The sequence below is a fragment of the Microcaecilia unicolor genome, chromosome 2 (assembly GCF_901765095.1).
Source record: "Microcaecilia unicolor chromosome 2, aMicUni1.1, whole genome shotgun sequence".
NCBI classification, from domain to species: Eukaryota; Metazoa; Chordata; class Amphibia; order Gymnophiona; family Siphonopidae; genus Microcaecilia; species Microcaecilia unicolor.
Window position 1 is genome coordinate 283,099,005 of NC_044032.1, and position 17,850 is coordinate 283,116,854.

General features: G+C 46.9%; 1 protein-coding gene across 2 annotated transcripts in view; it reads left to right on the forward strand.

The window, feature by feature from the left end:
- HAUS6 (HAUS augmin like complex subunit 6) overlaps positions 1–17,850 on the forward strand; it is a 120,769-nt gene that overhangs the window by 86,498 nt on the left and 16,421 nt on the right. For both annotated transcript variants that reach the window (XM_030194222.1, XM_030194221.1), the window contains exons 14-15: positions 246–431; positions 14,637–14,769. In XM_030194222.1, the coding sequence (XP_030050082.1) occupies positions 246–431; positions 14,637–14,769 (319 nt within the window). The remainder of the gene's footprint in view (positions 1–245; positions 432–14,636; positions 14,770–17,850) is intronic.

Below are 17,850 nucleotides of genomic sequence, written 5' to 3' on the forward strand. Positions count from 1 at the left end.
TTTTGTTTGAGCCAGCGTGGTATATATTTCTATATCTTTCCATTGTTTTCCTATCTTGTTTTGGTTTAATTTCACATTTATACCCCACTTTTCCAGACATCTCAATATAATTTTATTAAAAACTAATCAAACACATTAAAATCAAATAAAAAAACTGTAAAATCAGTTTATGAAAACTGCCTAATTGTTGAGCCAGCCTTGGGTTGATTCCATAGACACAGACTTATAATGTGATTTTCTTTCAGGATTCACCTTACATGACTCCAGATGTAAAGACAAAATGTGTTGCACAGATAACTTCAGTATTGGAAATGGGTAAAACTCAATCAGAAGAAATAAGGAAGATAAGGAAGAGTCTTGTGACCGAAAAGACATGTACAGTTAGACAAGATGATCCTCTCCAGAAAGCACGCAAGCAGCTTGCTGAACAGGTCAGTAATATATTGTGGCTTCTGGTGGTGTATAACCCTGAAAAAGTAGAATTATTTCTTTCCTCAGCGCTTTGCATTCTTTCTTCATTGGCAGCAGTGGTTGTCAACCACAGAAAGTATCATGCATTGGTAAAAACTCATTTGTCTTTCATCTATTAATTAGGGGATAGCAGTAAGTAAAATGTACTATGACACTTCTATCCCTCACTTGCCTCAGAGTTCTGTGCAGTTCAAAAGCAAGAATCTAGGCATTCATAAGAAGAATACATCGAAAAATTTTTATGTCATCCATCATTAACAAATTTTAGAAAAAGAGCATGTTTTAAAGCATTTTTATGAATTGTTTATAATTAGATGACTGCCTTATTAACCACAGGTAGAGAGTTCCACCAAAATGTGGATTGAGATAACTGACCTGAAAACATTGCTTTATACTTTACTTTTTTTGAATGTGGATAAAGTAAAGTCAGGATGTATGGGTAGCGTCAAAAATTCCTAGATGGTAATCAATCAGTAATTGGGGTTATCCTATGACGAATTAAATAAGTTAGAGAACACATTTTAAATATGACATGTGCCTTAACTGAAAGCCAGTGAAGTTTTAGACAATAATGGGGGTGACTATTCAAATTTGGAAGACTTATAGATCAAACGTGCTGCCGTATTTTGCAGCATCTGAGTGATTTTAATTATTGAATCCTTAGCTCCAATGTAAACTGTATTGCAGTAGTCAAGATCGGCAAGATTGTGGGAACCAAGCCATTAGGGAGCAAGGTGACTGTGCACAGTTGGACCTGCTTCCCCACAATAAGCCAAGTGTCCTGCTTCGGTAGCGACCTCCCCACGTTTCTGGCAGATCACGGCAGGATTGCGGGAACCACCATCAGTGAGCGAGGTTACCCGCGGATCGCGGCAAGATCGTGGGAACCAAGCCATTAGGGAGCAAGGTGACCAAGCACAGTTGGACATGCTTCCCCACAATAAGCCAAGTGTCTTCGTCGGTAGCGACCTCCCCACGTTTCTGGCAGATCACGGCAGGATTGCGGGAACCACACCATCAGTGAGCGAGGTGACCCGCGGATCACGGCAAGATCGTGGGAACCAAGCCATCAGGAAACAAGGTTGACCGCGTTCAGTCGGTTCCTATTTCCCCACAACAAGTCAAGTTGGCTGCGTCGGTAGCAACCTGCCCATATTTCTGGTGGACTAGTTGGGGGACCAATATTATTTCAACAATCAGGGGACCATCCGCTCTGAGACCTCAACAACTAAGGGAAAGACCCGAGAACGCTAGATCCTGATAAACCACGCCCCTGCGACATAACGCTACCTTCGCAAGACGGAGAACTTCCAGCTCTTAAGGAGGACAAGATTGCTACATAATACGAGGGCCCGGAAAAATAACCTCCAATTCTGAATACAGCAAAAATCTTCTTTTAAATACTACTGAAATGATACCATAATGACACCACCAAACTGCTCCTTACAATCTACTCCTTATCCATGATCCTCCTAACATGACCACCCCACTCGCAGAAATCAACAATATATCCAGACTAATCAATAACCGAATACTGACCAGACACAGCACATCACACCAAACCGACATAAACCAAAACAAAACGAAAAGATCCAACAAGCGTACACCTCAACAAAATAATAAAATCTTAAAAACGACAACTATCAAAAGTCCACATAACACAGAACGTAGATGACCATGCCAAAAAATTCAAATAGGCTACGTTAACGCCAGATCTGTAGTAACAAAACAACAATAATAACAGACTGGATCACGTCAGAGAAACTTGATCTACTCTTCATCACTGAACCTGTATCCACGACCAGAAGGGACCCCTATCATCTTACAACCTATGTCCTCCAGGATAAAAATCACCCACTGGACCAGAAAAGAAAAAAGAGGAGGGGGCATAGCACTCATACTGCCAACTCCAGACTTCGCGCCTTCTGTCTCGCTGCACCCTACACCTGGAGATAAACTTCCTGAGCCCCTACGTCTTGCCCCATCCTTGGCCACCTTTAAATCTAGACTGAAAGCCCGCCTCTTAACATTGCTTTGACTCGTAACCACTTGTAACCTCTCGCCTCCACCTACCCTCCTCTCCTCCTTCCTGTACACATTACTTGATTGATTTGCTTATTTTATTTTTTTGTCTATTAGATTGTAAGCTCTTTGAGCAGGGACTGTCTTCTATGCTTGTGCAGCGCTGCGTACGCCTTGTAGCGCTATAGAAATGCTAAATAGTAGTAGTAGTCATATACCGATCTCATCTCACTATTGAAACCACTGCAGAATCTATAACAATCCACCTCGAAATAGCCTCAATCAGAACCCACCATAAAACCCTGCTCGACCACCTAAATTGCGTCCTATTCTACAGACCACCATGTAACTGGAACGAAAGCCAGGTGGACTTCATGGACTTCGTTTCAAATACATGTATATCTAACTCCAATACACTTGTATTAGGAGACATTCTCCGAGGACAAGCAGGCTGCTTGTTCTCACTGATGGTGACGTCCACAGCAGCCCCTCCAATCGGAAACTTCACTAGCAAAGGCCTTTGCTAGTCCTCACGCGCTCATGCGCGGCCGTCTTCCCGCCCGAACCGGCTCGTGTTCGTCAGTCTTCTTTTGTCCGCGCTCGGTACGGTCGTGTTTTCGCCGTGTCGTGCCCCGCAAAGTCGACCTCGCGCGTTCTTTTCGTGTTTAAAAAAAAAAAAAAAAAAAAAAACCATTCTGTGTGTGGAAAGGGACTCTTCGGTCTCTTTTCCCCCGATATTTCCAGCTTTTTCGCCCCGGTAAGTTTTCTTTCGTCGTCGGGGTAGGCCGCTTTTAGGCCTCGGGTCGAAGTTTTCTTCCCCTTGTTTTTGTGGTGCCTTTTCCGCCATTTTCGACTTTTGATCTCGCCGGCGTGATTTTTTCCGCCCATGACATCGAAGTCTCCCAGCGGTTTCAAGAAGTGCACCCAGTGCGCCCGGGTCATCTCGCTCACTGACAGGCACGCGTCATGTCTTCAGTGCTTGGGGGCTGGGCAACGCCCGCAGGCCTGTAGTCTGTGTTCCCTTTTGCAAAAGCGGACTCAGGTAGCGAGATTGGCCCAGTGGGGACGTTTTGTTCTCGGGCTCTTCGTCGACATCGGCACCGGGGGTATCGAGTGCATCGACGTCTTCAGCGTCCAGACCTTCATCCTCGGCCGCCAGTGCATCGAGGCATCGGCCCTCTGCATCGGCGCTGAGACATCGGACAGCTGCGTCGACGTCGGTGGTACCGGGACCTCGTCTGCTGATGTCGTCGGACGGTGGTGCTTCGTCTGGAGTGCAGGTGAGGGCTGTCCATTCCCCTGCTGGTGGCGGTGAGCCTTCGGGTGGGTCTCCCCCTACCCTGAGGGCTCCTGCGGTACAGCCCCCCCGAGACCGACCTCCTTCGGCCTCGGCCCGAGGAGAAGCGACGGCTGGATTCTACGTCCTCCCCGTCGGTGCCGGGAAGCTCCGGTGACATGCTTCGTTCCAAGAAGTCGAAGAAGCATCGTCATTGGTCTCCTTCCCGTGTCGGCACCGAGAGCTCTGGGTCGCCGAGGGAGTCGGCACCCAGTAGGCATCGGCACCGAGAGGACCGCTCACCCTCTGTTCAGGAGGTGTCGATGCACTCCACTCTGGACAGCCCGGAACAGCCTCCACGCCCGGAACAGGTTCTGACGTCGACGCCTGCATCGACCTCCATGCCTTTCTCTGCAGCCGCTCTGAACGAGAGCCTCCGGGCCGTTCTCCCAGAGATTCTGGGAGAGCTGTTGCACCTTACCCCTCCGGTACCGGCGGTGCTTGCGCCACCGGTACCGTCGAGTGTGGTGCCGGCTGGTCCATCGCCCCTGGTGAGGTCTCCAGCGTCGGTGCCGCGTGCGGTACCGGCTGCCGTCGCCTACCAGGAGGGCTCCCCGACTACGTCGGCGGAGGGAGCTTTGCCGATGCGGGCGAGGGAGTCTACCTCTCGACGCCCCCATCGTGGACGTGGCTCCACAGAGTCGAGTTGGGCACGGTTGCAGACACAGGTCCGTGAACTTGTGTCTGACACCGAGGGTGAGGCCTCGTGGGAAGAGGAAGAAGACACCAGATATTTCTCTGACGAGGAGTCTGAGGGTCTTCCTTCCGATCCCACTCCCTCTCCTGAGAGACAGCTTTCTCCCCCCGAGAGTGTCTTTCGCTTCCTTTGTCCGGGAGATGTCTACGGCCATCCCCTTCCCGGTGGTTGTGGAGGACGAGCCCAGGGCTGAAATGTTTGAGCTCCTGGACTATCCTTCTCCACCTAAGGAAGCGTCCACTGTACCCATGCACCATGTCCTAAAAAAGACATTGCTGGCGAACTGGACCAAGCCTCTAACTAATCCCCACATTCCCAAGAAGATCGAGTCCCAGTACCGGATCCATGGGGACCCAGAGCTGATGCGCACACAGTTGCCTCATGACTCTGGAGTTGTGGATTTGGCCCTAAAGAAGGCTAAGAGTTGTAGGGAGCATGCTTTGGCGCCCCCGGGCAAGGACTCTAGAACCTTAGACTCCTTTGGGAGGAAGGCCTATTCTTCTATGCTCGTGGCCAAATTCAGTCCTACCAGCTCTACACGAGCATACACATGCGGAACAATGTGCGGCAGTTGGCGGGCTTGGTGGATGCGCTCCCCACTGAGCAAGCCAAACCTTTTCAGGAGGTGGTCAGGCAGCTGAAGGCGTGCAGAAAATTCCTGGCCAGAGGGGTGTATGACACCTTTGATGTTGCGTCCAGGGCCGCTGCTCAAGGTGTGGTGATGCGCAGACTCTCATGGCTGCGTGCCTCCGACCTGGAGAATAGAATCCAGCAGCGGATTGCGGACTCGCCTTGCCGTGCGGATAATATTTTTGGAGAGAAAGTCGAGCAGGTGGTAGAGCAGCTCCACCAGCGGGACACCGCATTCGACAAGTTCTCCCGCCGGCAGCCTTCAGCATCTACCTCTACAGGTAGAAGATTTTTCGGGGGAAGGAAGACTGTTCCCTACTCTTCTGGCAAGCGTAGGTACAATCCTCCTTCTCGACAGCCTGCGGCCCAGGCTAAGCCCCAGCGCGCTCGCTCTCGTCAGCAGCATGCGCCTCAGCAAGGCCCATCGGCTCCCCAGCAAAAGCAAGGGACAAGCTTTTGACTGGCTCCAGCAGTGCATAGCCGACATCCAAGTATCAGTGCCGGGCGACCTACCAGTCGGGGGGAGGTTAAAAGCTTTTCACCAAAGGTGGCCTCTCATAACCTCCGATCAGTGGGTTCTCCAAATAGTCCGGCAGGGATACACCCTCAATTTGGCTTCAAAACCTCCAAATTGTCCACCGGGAGCTCAATCCTACAGCTTCCAGCACAAGCAGGTACTTGCAGAGGAACTCTCCGCCCTTCTCAGCGCCAATGCGGTCGAGCCCGTGCCATCCGGGCAAGAAGGGCTGGGATTCTATTCCAGGTACTTCCTTGTGGAAAAGAAAACAGGGGGGATGCGTCCCATCCTAGACCTAAGGGCCCTGAACAAATATCTGGTCAAAGAAAAGTTCAGGATGCTTTCCCTGGGCACCCTTCTACCCATGATTCAGCAAAACGACTGGCTATGCTCTCTGGACTTGAAGGACGCCTATACGCACATCCCGATACTGCCAGCTCACAGACAGTATCTGCGATTTCAGCTGGGCACACGTCACTTCCAGTACTGTGTGCTACCCTTTGGGCTCGCCTCTGCGCCCAGAGTATTCACGAAGTGCTTGGCTGTAGTAGCAGCGGCACTTCGCAGACTGGGGGTACACGTGTTCCCATATCTCGACGATTGGCTGGTGAAGAACACATCCGAGGCAGGAGCCCTGCAGTCCATGCAGATGACTATTCGCCTCCTGGAGCTACTGGGGTTTGTGATAAATTATCCAAAGTCCATCTTCTCCCAGTGCAGAGACTCGAATTCATAGGAGCTCTGCTGGATTCTCGGACGGCTCGCGCCTATCTCCCAGAGACGAGAGCCAACAACTCGTTGTCCCTCGTCTCGCGGGTGCGAGCGTCCCAGCAGATCACAGCTCGGCAGATGTTGAGATTGCTAGGCCACATGGCCTCCACAGTTCATGTGACTCCCATGGCCCGCCTTCACATGCAATCTGCTCAATGGACCCTAGCTTCCCAGTGGTTTCAGGCTGCTGGGGATCTAGAAGACGTGATCCACCTGTCCACGAGTTTTCTCGAATCCCTGTATTGGTGGATGATTTGGTCCAATCTGACTCTGGGACGTCCCTTCCAAATTCCTCAGCCACAAAAAGTGCTGACCACGGATGCGTCTCTCCTGGGGTGGGGAGCTCATGTCGATGGGCTTCACACCCAAGGAAGCTGGTCCCTCCAGGAACGCGATCTGCAGATCAATCTTCTGGAGTTACGGGCGATCTGGAATGCTCTGAAGGCTTTCAGAGATCGGCTGTCCCACCAAATTATCCAAATTCAGACAGACAACCAGGTTGCCATGTATTACGTCAACAAGCAGGGGGGCACCGGATCTCGCCCCCTGTGTCAGGAAGCCGTCAGCATGTGGCTCTGGGCTCGCCGTCACGGCATGGTGCTCCAAGCCACATATCTGGCAGGCGTAAACAACAGTCTGGCCGACAGGTTGAGCAGGATTATGCAACCTCACGAATGGTCGCTCAATTCCCGAGTGGTGCGCCAGATCTTCCAAGCGTGGGGCACCCCCTTGGTAGATCTCTTCGCATCTCGAGCCAACCACAAAGTCCCTCAGTTCTGTTCCAGGCTTCAGGCCCACGGCAGACTGGCATCGGATGCCTTCCTCCTGGACTGGGGGGAGGGTCTGCTGTATGCTTATCCTCCCATACCTCTGGTGGGGAAGACTTTGTTGAAACTCAAGCAAGACCGAGGCACCATGATTCTGATTGCTCCTTTTTGGCCGCGTCAGATCTGGTTCCCTCTTCTTCTGGAGTTGTCCTCCGAAGAACCGTGGAGATTGGAGTGTTTTCCAACCCTCATCACGCAGGACGAAGGGGCGCTTCTGCATCCCAACCTCCGGTCCCTGGCTCTCACGGCCTGGATGTTGAGAGCGTAGACTTTGCCTCTTGGGTCTGTCGGAGGGTGTCTCCCGCATCTTGCTTGCTTCCAGGAAAGATTCCCACTAAGAGGAGCTACTTCTTTCTATGGAGGAGGTTTGCCGTCTGGTGTGACAGCAAGGCCCTAGATCCTCGCTCTTGTCCTACACAGACCCTGCTTGAATACCTTCTGCACTTGTCTGAGTCTGGTCTTAAGACCAACTCTGTAAGGGTTCACCTTAGTGCAATCAGTGCATACCATTACCGTGTGGAAGGTAAGCCGATCTCAGGACAGCCTTTAGTTGTTCGCTTCATGAGAGGTTTGCTTTTGTCAAAGCCCCCTGTCAAGCCTCCTACAGTGTCATGGGATCTCAATGTCGTTCTCACCCAGCTGATGAAACCTCCTTTTGAGCCACTGAATTCCTGCCATCTGAAGTACTTGACCTGGAAGGTCATTTTCTTGGTGGCAGTTACTTCAGCTCGTAGAGTCAGTGAGCTTCAGGCCCTGGTAGCCCAGGCCCCTTACACCAAATTTCATCATAACAGAGTAGTCCTCCGCACCCACCCTAAGTTCTTGCCAAAGGTTGTGTCGGAGTTCCATCTGAACCAGTCAATTGTCTTGCCAACATTCTTTCCCCGTCCTCATTCCTGCCCTGCTGAACGTCAGCTGCACACAGTGGACTGCAAGAGAGCATTGGCCTTCTACCTGGAGCGGACACAGCCCAACAGACAGTCCGCCCAATTGTTTGTTTCTTTTGATCCCAATAGGAGGGGAGTGGCTGTGGGGAAACGCACCATATCCAATTGGCTAGCAGATTGCATTTCCTTCACTTACGCCCAGGCTGGGCTGGCTCTTGAGGGTCATGTCACGGCTCATAATGTTAGAGCCATGGCAGCGTCGGTAGCCCACTTGAAGTCAGCCTCTATTGAAGAAATTTGCAAAGCTGCGACGTGGTCATCTGTCCACACATTCACATCTCATTACTGCCTGCAGCAGGATACCCGACGCGACAGTCGGTTCGGGCAGTCAGTTCTTCAGAACCTGTTCGGGCTTTAGGATCCAACTCCACCCCCCGAGGGCCCTGTTTGTTCTGTTCCAGGCTGCACTCTCAGTTAGTTGGTAAATTTTTAGGTCAATCTCAGTTATGTCCTCGCCGTTGCGAGGCCCAATTGACCATGGTTGTTGTTTTGAGTGAGCCTGGGGGCTAGGGATACCCCATCAGTGAGAACAAGCAGCCTGCTTGTCCTCGGAGAAAGCAAATGCTACATACCTGTAGAAGGTATTCTCCGAGGACAGCAGGCTGATTGTTCTCACAAACCCGCCCGCCTCCCCTTTGGAGTTGTGTCTTCCCTTGCTTTGTTTGCTACTTATGGGACTGACGAACACGAGCCGGTTCGGGCGGGAAGACGGCCGCGCATGCGCGGTGCGCATGAGCGCGCGAGGACTAGCAAAGGCCTTTGCTAGTGAAGTTTCCGATTGGAGGGGCTGCCGTGGACGTCACCATGAGTGAGAACAATCAGCCTGCTGTCCTCGGAGAATACCTTCTACAGGTATGTAGCATTCGCTTTAACCTTCACCTTGAAGACCCAAATTCTACCAGTGCACGAGATTGCAAGGACTTTCTTCACCTATGTGGCCTTACATGGTCAAACATACAAACAACCCACGTGAAGGGTCACACACTCGACCTCATCTCATACAAATTGTCCACTGATCAGAACCTAACCATAAAACAAACTAGTTGGACAGAAACACCATGGACTGACCATTACAAACTAAACCTGGCCCTAAAATGGCGAAAAAGGGTTTCGCCCCACACACAAGAACACACAACTTATACCATGAGAGGACTAATAGACCTGGAAACTTTCTGGCAACAGATATACAACAACGATTGGACAGCACAAACAGAATCCATATATTACCTCTCAGAATGGGACAAAATATGCAGTCACATACTAGACGAAATAGCACCCTTACAAGTTAGAACTTCACGTAGACGCAACTCGATACCGTGGTTCAATGAAGAACTGAAAAAACTAAAAACACAATCTAGGAAACTGGAACGCGCATGGAAAAAAATAAAAGACGAACAAACACTCAATGCATGGAAACAACTACAAAGAAAATATAAATACGCAATAAAACAGACCAAAAGGTTATACTACAAAACTAAAATTGGGCCGGACTACAAAAACACGAAAAAAACTATACCATCTAGTGAACAAACTGCTAGACACAACACCGGTTACCACAACCAACACTGACATCCCATCTGCAGACAACCTTGCTAAATATTTCAATGAAAAAATCAGAAACCTATGCAAAACCCTACCTCAGAACAACATGGCCATAGAAAACTTCATTAATGGTCTAGACCCAATCCCTGGTGAATACCCTGCTGACCGAATATGGTCAAATTTTGCTCTACTCACCGCCGACACAGTTACCCAGGCGATTAAACAATACTCAAACAGCCACTGTCAACTGGACACCTGCCCCAGCTACCTAATACAATCTGCCCCCCCAATGCTTCATAATAGATCTCACATCCCACTTAAACTTCATGTTACAACAGGGTATATACCCTCAAGAAAAAGGCAACATCCTGCTCACCCCAATACCAAAAGACACCAAGAAAAAAAAACAAATATTACCAACTACCGCCCAGTAGCTTCTATCCCTTTAGTAGTCAAACACATGGAAGGACTGGTGACCAAACAACTCAATGACTACGTAAACACATTTACTATATTACATGAGTCACAATCAGGATTTCGACCCCCTACACAGCACCTAAACAGTACTACTCACTCTCCTAACCAAATTCAAGCAGGAAATAGCAATAGGCAAGAGCATTCTCCTCCTCCAATTTGACATGTCAAATGCATTCGACATGGTTAACCATAACATATTGCTAGGACTCCTAGATTACTTCGGAATCAGTGGTGGCACTCTCAATTGGATTAAGGGTTTTTTAACCACAAGAACATATCAAGTGAAGTAAAAAACAAACATATCGTCACCGTGGAAACCAGGCTGCGGAGTACTGCAAGGATCACCACTATCACCGATCCTTTTCAACCTCATGATGACTCCACTAGCCAAGACCCTATCCACCCAAGACCTCAACCCATTTATCTACGCTGATGACGTTACATTAGACATTACTACTACTACTACTACTATTTAGCATTTCTATAGCGCTACAAGGCATACGCAGCGCTGTACAAACATAGAAGAAAGACAGTCCCTGCTCAAAGAGCTTACAATCTAATAGACAAAAAATAAATAAAGTAAGCAAATCAAGTCAATTAATGTGAACGGGAAGGAAGAGAGGAGGGTAGGTGGAGGCGAGTGGTTACAAGTGGTTACGAGTCAAAAGCAATGTCAAAGAGGTGGGTTTTCAGTCTAGATTTAAAGGTGGCCAAGGATGGGGCAAGACGTAGGGGCTCAGGAAGTTTATTCCAGGCGTAGGGTGCAGCGAGACAGAAGGCGCGAAGTCTGGAGTTGGCAGTAGTGGAGAGGGAACAGATAAGAAGGATTTATCCATGGAGCGGAGTGCACGGGAAGGGGTGTAGGGAAGGACGAGTGTGGAGAGATACTGGGGAGCAGCAGAGTGAGTACATTTATAGGTTAGTAGAAGAAGTTTGAACAGGATGCGAAAACGGATAGGGAGCCAGTGAAGGGTCTTGAGGAGAGGGGTAGTATGAGTAAAGCGACCCTGGCGGAAGATGAGACGGGCAGCAGAGTTTTGAACTGACTGGAGAGGGGAGAGGTGACTAAGTGGGAGGCCAGCAAGAAGCAGATTGCAGTAGTCTAAACGAGAGGTGACAAGGGTGTGGATGAGGGTTTTGGTAGAGTGCTCGGAAAGAAAGGGGCGGATTTTACGGATGTTGTAAAGAAAGAAACGACAGGTCTTGGCGGTCTGCTGGATATGAGCAGAGAAGGAGAGAGAAGAGTCAAAGATGACCCCAAGGTTTCGAGCTGAGGAGACAGGGAGAATGAGAGAGCCATCACAGAAATAGAAAACGGGGGGAGCGGGGAGGTGGGTTTGGGGGGGAAAATGAGAAGCTCGGTTTTGGTCATATTTAATTTCAGGTGGCGTTGAGACATCCAGGCAGCAATGTCAGACAAGCACGCTGAAACTTTGGTTTGGATGCAAGGTGAGATATCAGGGGTAGAAAGGTAGATTTGGGAGTCATCAGCATAGAGGTGGTAGGAAAAGCCATGGGATGAGATTAATGAACCAAGGGAAGAAGTGTAGATAGAAAAGAGGAGGGGACCAAGAACAGAACCCTGGGGTACGCCGACAGGCAGAGGGATAGAAGTAGAAGAGGATCCACCAGAGTGAACACTAAAGGTGCGGAGGGAGAGGTAGGAAGAGAACCAGGAAAGGACAGAGCCCTGGAATCCAAGTGAGGACAGGGTACAAACATGATCCGGCAGAAATCACCAACGAAATCAAGCTAAGCTTAAACATCATGAACTCATGGGAAAATGCATTCCAACTAAAACTCAATACAGAAAAAACACAGTCTCATCATCTCATCCCAATACAATACATACAAGCCCACAAACATTAACACCCCAGGTTACACCCTCCCTGTCTCAGACAGCCTGAAAATTCTCAGAGTAACAATCGACCATAACCTAGAGACCTTTGCGAAATCCACCATAAAGAACATGTTTCTCTCAATGTGGAAACTCAAACACATAAAACCATTCTTCCCGAGGGAAATATTTCGTAACCCGGTACAGTCCATGGTACTAAGCCATGCCGATTACTGTAATGGACTGCATGCGAGATGCAAGGATCAAATCCTAAAGAAACTTCAGACCACCTAAAATACAGCAACCAGGCTTATATTTGGAAAAATGCATTTTGACAGCGCCAAACCACTCAGAGAAAAACTGCACTGGCTACCAATCAAAGAACGCGTCACTTTCAAAATCTGCACAACTGTTCACAAAATTATTTACGGCGAGGCACCGGGTTACATGACAGACCTCATTGACCTGCCAACCAGAAACACCACAAAATCTGCACAATCATATCTAAACCTCCAGTACCCAAGCAGTAAAGGACTCAATACAAATCCACCTATGCAACCAGCTTTTCCTACTTAAGCGCACAACTATGGAACTCATTGCCAAAAGAAGTAAAAACTACGCTCGACCACCAAAATTTCAGAAAGCACTAAAGACAGACTTGTTCAGAAGAGCATACCCCACTGACCCAACATAAAAATACCGGTCACTTGAGACACAATATAACCAAAGACTGTAATGGACATTACCTGACTCTTTTTCCCCCTTTCCCTCTCTGTTCCCCCCCCCCCCCCCCCCCCCAAACTGTTTCCTACCATACATATACCTCATTATACCACAATATCACTTTGTATTTATTCAAACTATGTATTCAAACCGTAACCGGCTAACGCCGTTAACGGTTATATGTAAGCCACATTGATCCTGCAAAAGGTGGGGAAATGTGGGATACAAATGTAACAAATAATAATAATATAAGCAAGTACCACTGACTGAAGTCAAAAAGAATACTGATCAAATTCTTCAAGGACAATATTTTCACATGTGGGTCACGTCCTCCACAGAGCCTGGTGTGGTGACTTCCAAGTGCACTGTCACTTTAAGAGGTGCCCCCCCCCCCCCCCCCATGTGCAGGAGCCTCACCTGATGCTCGCGTGCAGAACCAGCAGTCTCGTTTTCTGCATAGCAGAGAGGTTGACATTTTAATCTCTCAGCGCATTAAACTTCTGCTTTTTTGGTGCCTTCCTTTTTTTTTGGTGAGGGGGGGACATGTTCTATTCATATTCTTCTTTTTTTGGTATTCAATTCAAATTAAACATTTTTTTTTCAATTTTCAGCCTTTTGACCCAATATTCTGTATTTCGCAAGGAAAAGTGATGTGCAGAGATGAAATACGTGTAAGCATATTCTATAATCGCTATGTGCGATATATAGAATACACTTGCGTGTGGATTTATGCGTATCAATATAGGCATCGCACCACGTGGATCTATGTGCGATATATAGAATATGCCCAAAATGACATTGAGATGTTTGTGCGTCATGATGTCATCGCACTCCTATGTGCGGGTGCATTTGCACAAGATGCCTCAAAAGAGAAAGAGGATGCCCAGTTTTTCACTTTATGAAAATGAACTGTTAGCTTCACGGTTCCTCTGAAAGGAGGGACGGTATTTAGTAAAATAGCAAATGACGGCAGATAAAGACCTGTACGGTCCATCCAGTCTGTCCAACAAGATAAACTCATTATACATGGTATGCAATACTTTATATGTATACCCGAGTTTGATTTATCCTTGCTGTATTCAGGGCACAGACCGTAGAATTCTGTCCAGCACTGTTCTTGTACTAAAATTTCTGATGTTAATGTCGAAGCACCTTAAAATGTACACTCCAGCTTATCCATATCTATTTAGTCATGATCAGGGCACAGACCGTAGAAGTCTGCCCAGCACTGGTTTTTCTTCCCAATTACCGTTGTTGTCACCCAATCTCCACTAAGATTCCATGGACCATTCCTTCTAAACAGGATTCCTTTGTGTTTATCCCACACATGTTTGAATTCCGTTACCATTTTCATCTCCACCACCCTCCTGCAGGAGGGCATTCCACTTATCCACCACCCTCTCCGTGAAAAAATATTTCCTGACATTACTCCTGAGTCTGCCCCCCTTCAACCTCTAGTTCTACTGCCTTCCCGTCTCCGAAAAAGTTTTGTTTACAGATTAATACCTTAAAAGAACAACAAATGTTTGACGTGTTTATGGCACTGTGAAATTTTTCCATTGCAAAGTGAGTTTGCACAGGTTCTGGAAGGGGACAAAGTGATTTCTGTATTTGCTTAAATTCCCAGTTTACAATGCTACAAAGCTTGTTCTGCTAAGCAGTTCTTCATGAATTGTAACCAGATACTTTACTGTAACTTGCATCCCTCCAATGTGTAAAATGGGAGTAACCAGTTAAAAGCTGGTTACTCCCATTTTACACATTTTTCAAACTCCTTTTCATATTTCTATATTTCCTTCCATGTCAATATTTTATCTTCTGCAAATGTATTTCTTACAGGTTGCTGATGAAATTGTGTCAGACTCCCCCATGAATGCTGCAGGAGGAATGGAGTTAGATGATATTATTGGGTTACTGGCTTCTAATCCTTTCTTAACAAGAAAACAGATCCCAAGAACGCCGGAAAATTTAAGTATGCCTTTTGATCATATTGCAGTAGAAGATTGTCATTACTATAGAAATCTTGCCTAAAAGATTATTCTTGCATGCGTTTTGCAATCATCAAAACATGATAGAGCTTCTTCAGAATGGATTGGCTTCCATCCTGTTGTCATAGTAAGGAAGGACTGTAATTTAGACAAGCAGTGCCTGCCAATTTCCTTTTGTTCCTTTGGGTTTCGGGCTCTGTCAAACCAGCCCATTCTGGGTTGCAATATCATAAATTTTAATTTTGGGCTATTCGGCCTTTCCCTCTTCCTCTTTCTAACCTTATTCCTCTATCACATGCATTCATTGTGGAAGTAATCCTGTTCCTAGGTTCACTGTAACCTGGTAGGTTTGTATCCTTAGTGTTACCATTGTGCATTGATTAGGGCTCCCTCCTGGGAGGCTCTGAATTCTGTCTCTATAGTAGATTCCAATTTGTAAAGCTGAAATACAGAAACTGAGCTTTAGAGTTGAGCTCACATCTGCGTGGCAGACAATAGCAGGGCTACCAAGCCTTTAGACTAGCCTGAAAATCTTTTATAAAGACATGTTGGCGTATAAGAAGCTAATTATTCAGGGCTTTAAAAGGGATTTTTAAATCTGTTGATTTGCAGTATTCCTCTTAAATGTCCAAATTTATATCCACATCTTTCATTTTTTTCAACAATAGAGAACAGATTACAGAACGTACACCACCCTAGAAAGCTCTTTCAAACTTTAAGAGCTTTGTATACCTCCTAGTGGCTAGTACAGCAGACTTTGATCTTGGGGAACTGGGTTTGATTCCACTGCAGCTCCTTGTGACTCTGGGCAAGTCACTTAACCCTCCATTGCCCCAGGTACAAATAAGTACCTGTATATATTATGTATACTGCTTTGAATGTAGTTGCAAAAACCACAGAAAGGTGGTATAACAAGTTCCATTTCCCTTTCCCCGTCTTACCTTCCCGGGCTTCTTGCAGTGATGTCACTTATATATGAGCACTAATATCCTGCTTCTTTTTGATGAATATCTATTAAGGTAAGCAATTTCACTTTCGCCGTCTTGCCAGCAATAGATTTTAATTATTGAAGTCTAAACATAAGAGGAATATCACCTAGTACTATCAGTCATCTGGTGAAAATTTCTCTGCTCAGCTACATAGGCCTCTGGCCAGCCCTTGCAATCCATTGTTTATTTGGATTTAGGTCACACCTTTTTCAGTAGTAGCTCAAGGTGAGCTACTTTCAAATACAATAGGTATTTCCCTGACCCCAGTGGGCTTACAATGTAAATTTGTATTTGAGGCAGTAGAGGGATAAGGGAGTCATTTTACTTAAACCAAGGGAAAAAGTGGCCTTCATGTGCCCTTACATGTGTTTTTACTGCACGTTATGGCCATTTTTACCACAGCAGTAAAATGGCCAATTTTTCTTTTTTTGTATTAATGGCATATGCTAATGTTAAAAAAAATGAGTGCATGTTCACTTACTGTCACCTATTTTATAGGTGGTAAGGGTTCACGTGCTAATCTTGCGCTAAATATTTAGCACTTAGTAATGTACCTGCACTGAGTATCACAGGAATGCTCACTCTCTGCCCCCCAGACACACCCCCTCCAACAAAAATGAAAATATTTTAGAGGGTGCCGATTTGGAACCAACCACAGGTTGTCTAAATGTGTTCCGTAGTAAGCCATTTAAAGTTGCGGGTAAGTGCTTGCTGACACTTACCGTATCTTAGTAAATGACTTGCCCAAGATCACAAAGGGCAGCAGCCAGATTTGAACTGGACTTCCCGGCTTGTCAGCCTAGTACTCTAAAGAGAAATAGGAGAAGAACAAAAACACTGTACTGAAAACAAATAGCAAAAAACAGAGATGGCCATGTTTCATGAAGTGGCTGCGTCAGGGGTCTAACCATTAGGCTACTTATCCACGCCACTGCATTGGTTCTGAGACCAGAGCATTGTAAACAACCTTGGAACTTTCCAGGAAACTACTGTGTATGTGCAGAAGTTCCCCTGTACAGTAAATGTAGTCAAATGGGCCCACATCTTTTTCTCATGTTACTATGAAACCTAGCGGTTGTGGCTTTCAGTGGGTCAGTGAGAATTTTCTTTTTGGCTTGATTAAGTGTTTTTTATGCTTTCATCTGTGGTTTGTTCGTTTTTGCACTTCAAAAAATTATTGTGAGCTGATGTAATATGGTGTGCTAAGTGTAGCATGCCTTTTTTATTCACATTTTAGCACATGTTTGAGAGTCAAACTTAACTCACAGTTTAAGGCTTCTGAGTAAAAGCTAAGTAAAATTGGGCACTAAAATACCGAGGGGATTTTCTGTCATTCCCAAATGATTGGGGAGAGTTGGAAGTTTAACTTACTTTTTTTGCACCTAAAATTTAACTCCTTGGTCTGACTTGAAAGAAACTTAACTCTGCTGATGCTAGCAATAATCTCTGGTGGTGGTGTGCCTGTATAGTACTGACATGGGATTCCTGGATTCAGGAGCCGAGGTTCCAAAGTGGACCACTGCATTCAGGAATCCTGGATACAGGAACATGCTGGCATAGCACCATAAGCAGAAATGAATTCACTTAATATTGGTTTATTCTATTGCATCTAGCAGCAGATGAGTCTTTAAAGTGTGGGTTGTGTCCGTCTACAGTAGTTGGAGATAAAGGATTGAAGCTGAGCTCTGTTAAATATATGCAGTTGTGACCTCAGCCAGCAAGTATTCCACTATCTCTAGTAGATGGTGAATGGTTTTCCAGCACTTTCTGATTTTATCTGTGCCCCCTGTTCTGGATTCCCTGCTTCAGTACAGCCTGGGGGTACTTGGGTAGTTTGAAAGCCAGTTTGGGGGTACACCTGGTGATGCTAGGTCCCCCCCCCCCCAATCTTCCCCTCTTCTCCCGTGCCAGAATATCATCTCCTTCACGAAAATTTAAAGAATAGAATCTGTAGAGATTCCAAGGGACATTAAGTGGCAGTGACTGTTTAGCTCTGCAACTTGGCTGCTGAGGAGGAAGATTCTCTTTGGTGACTGAATCTTCACTGGGGGAACCAGTGTAGCGGGGGGATCCAGC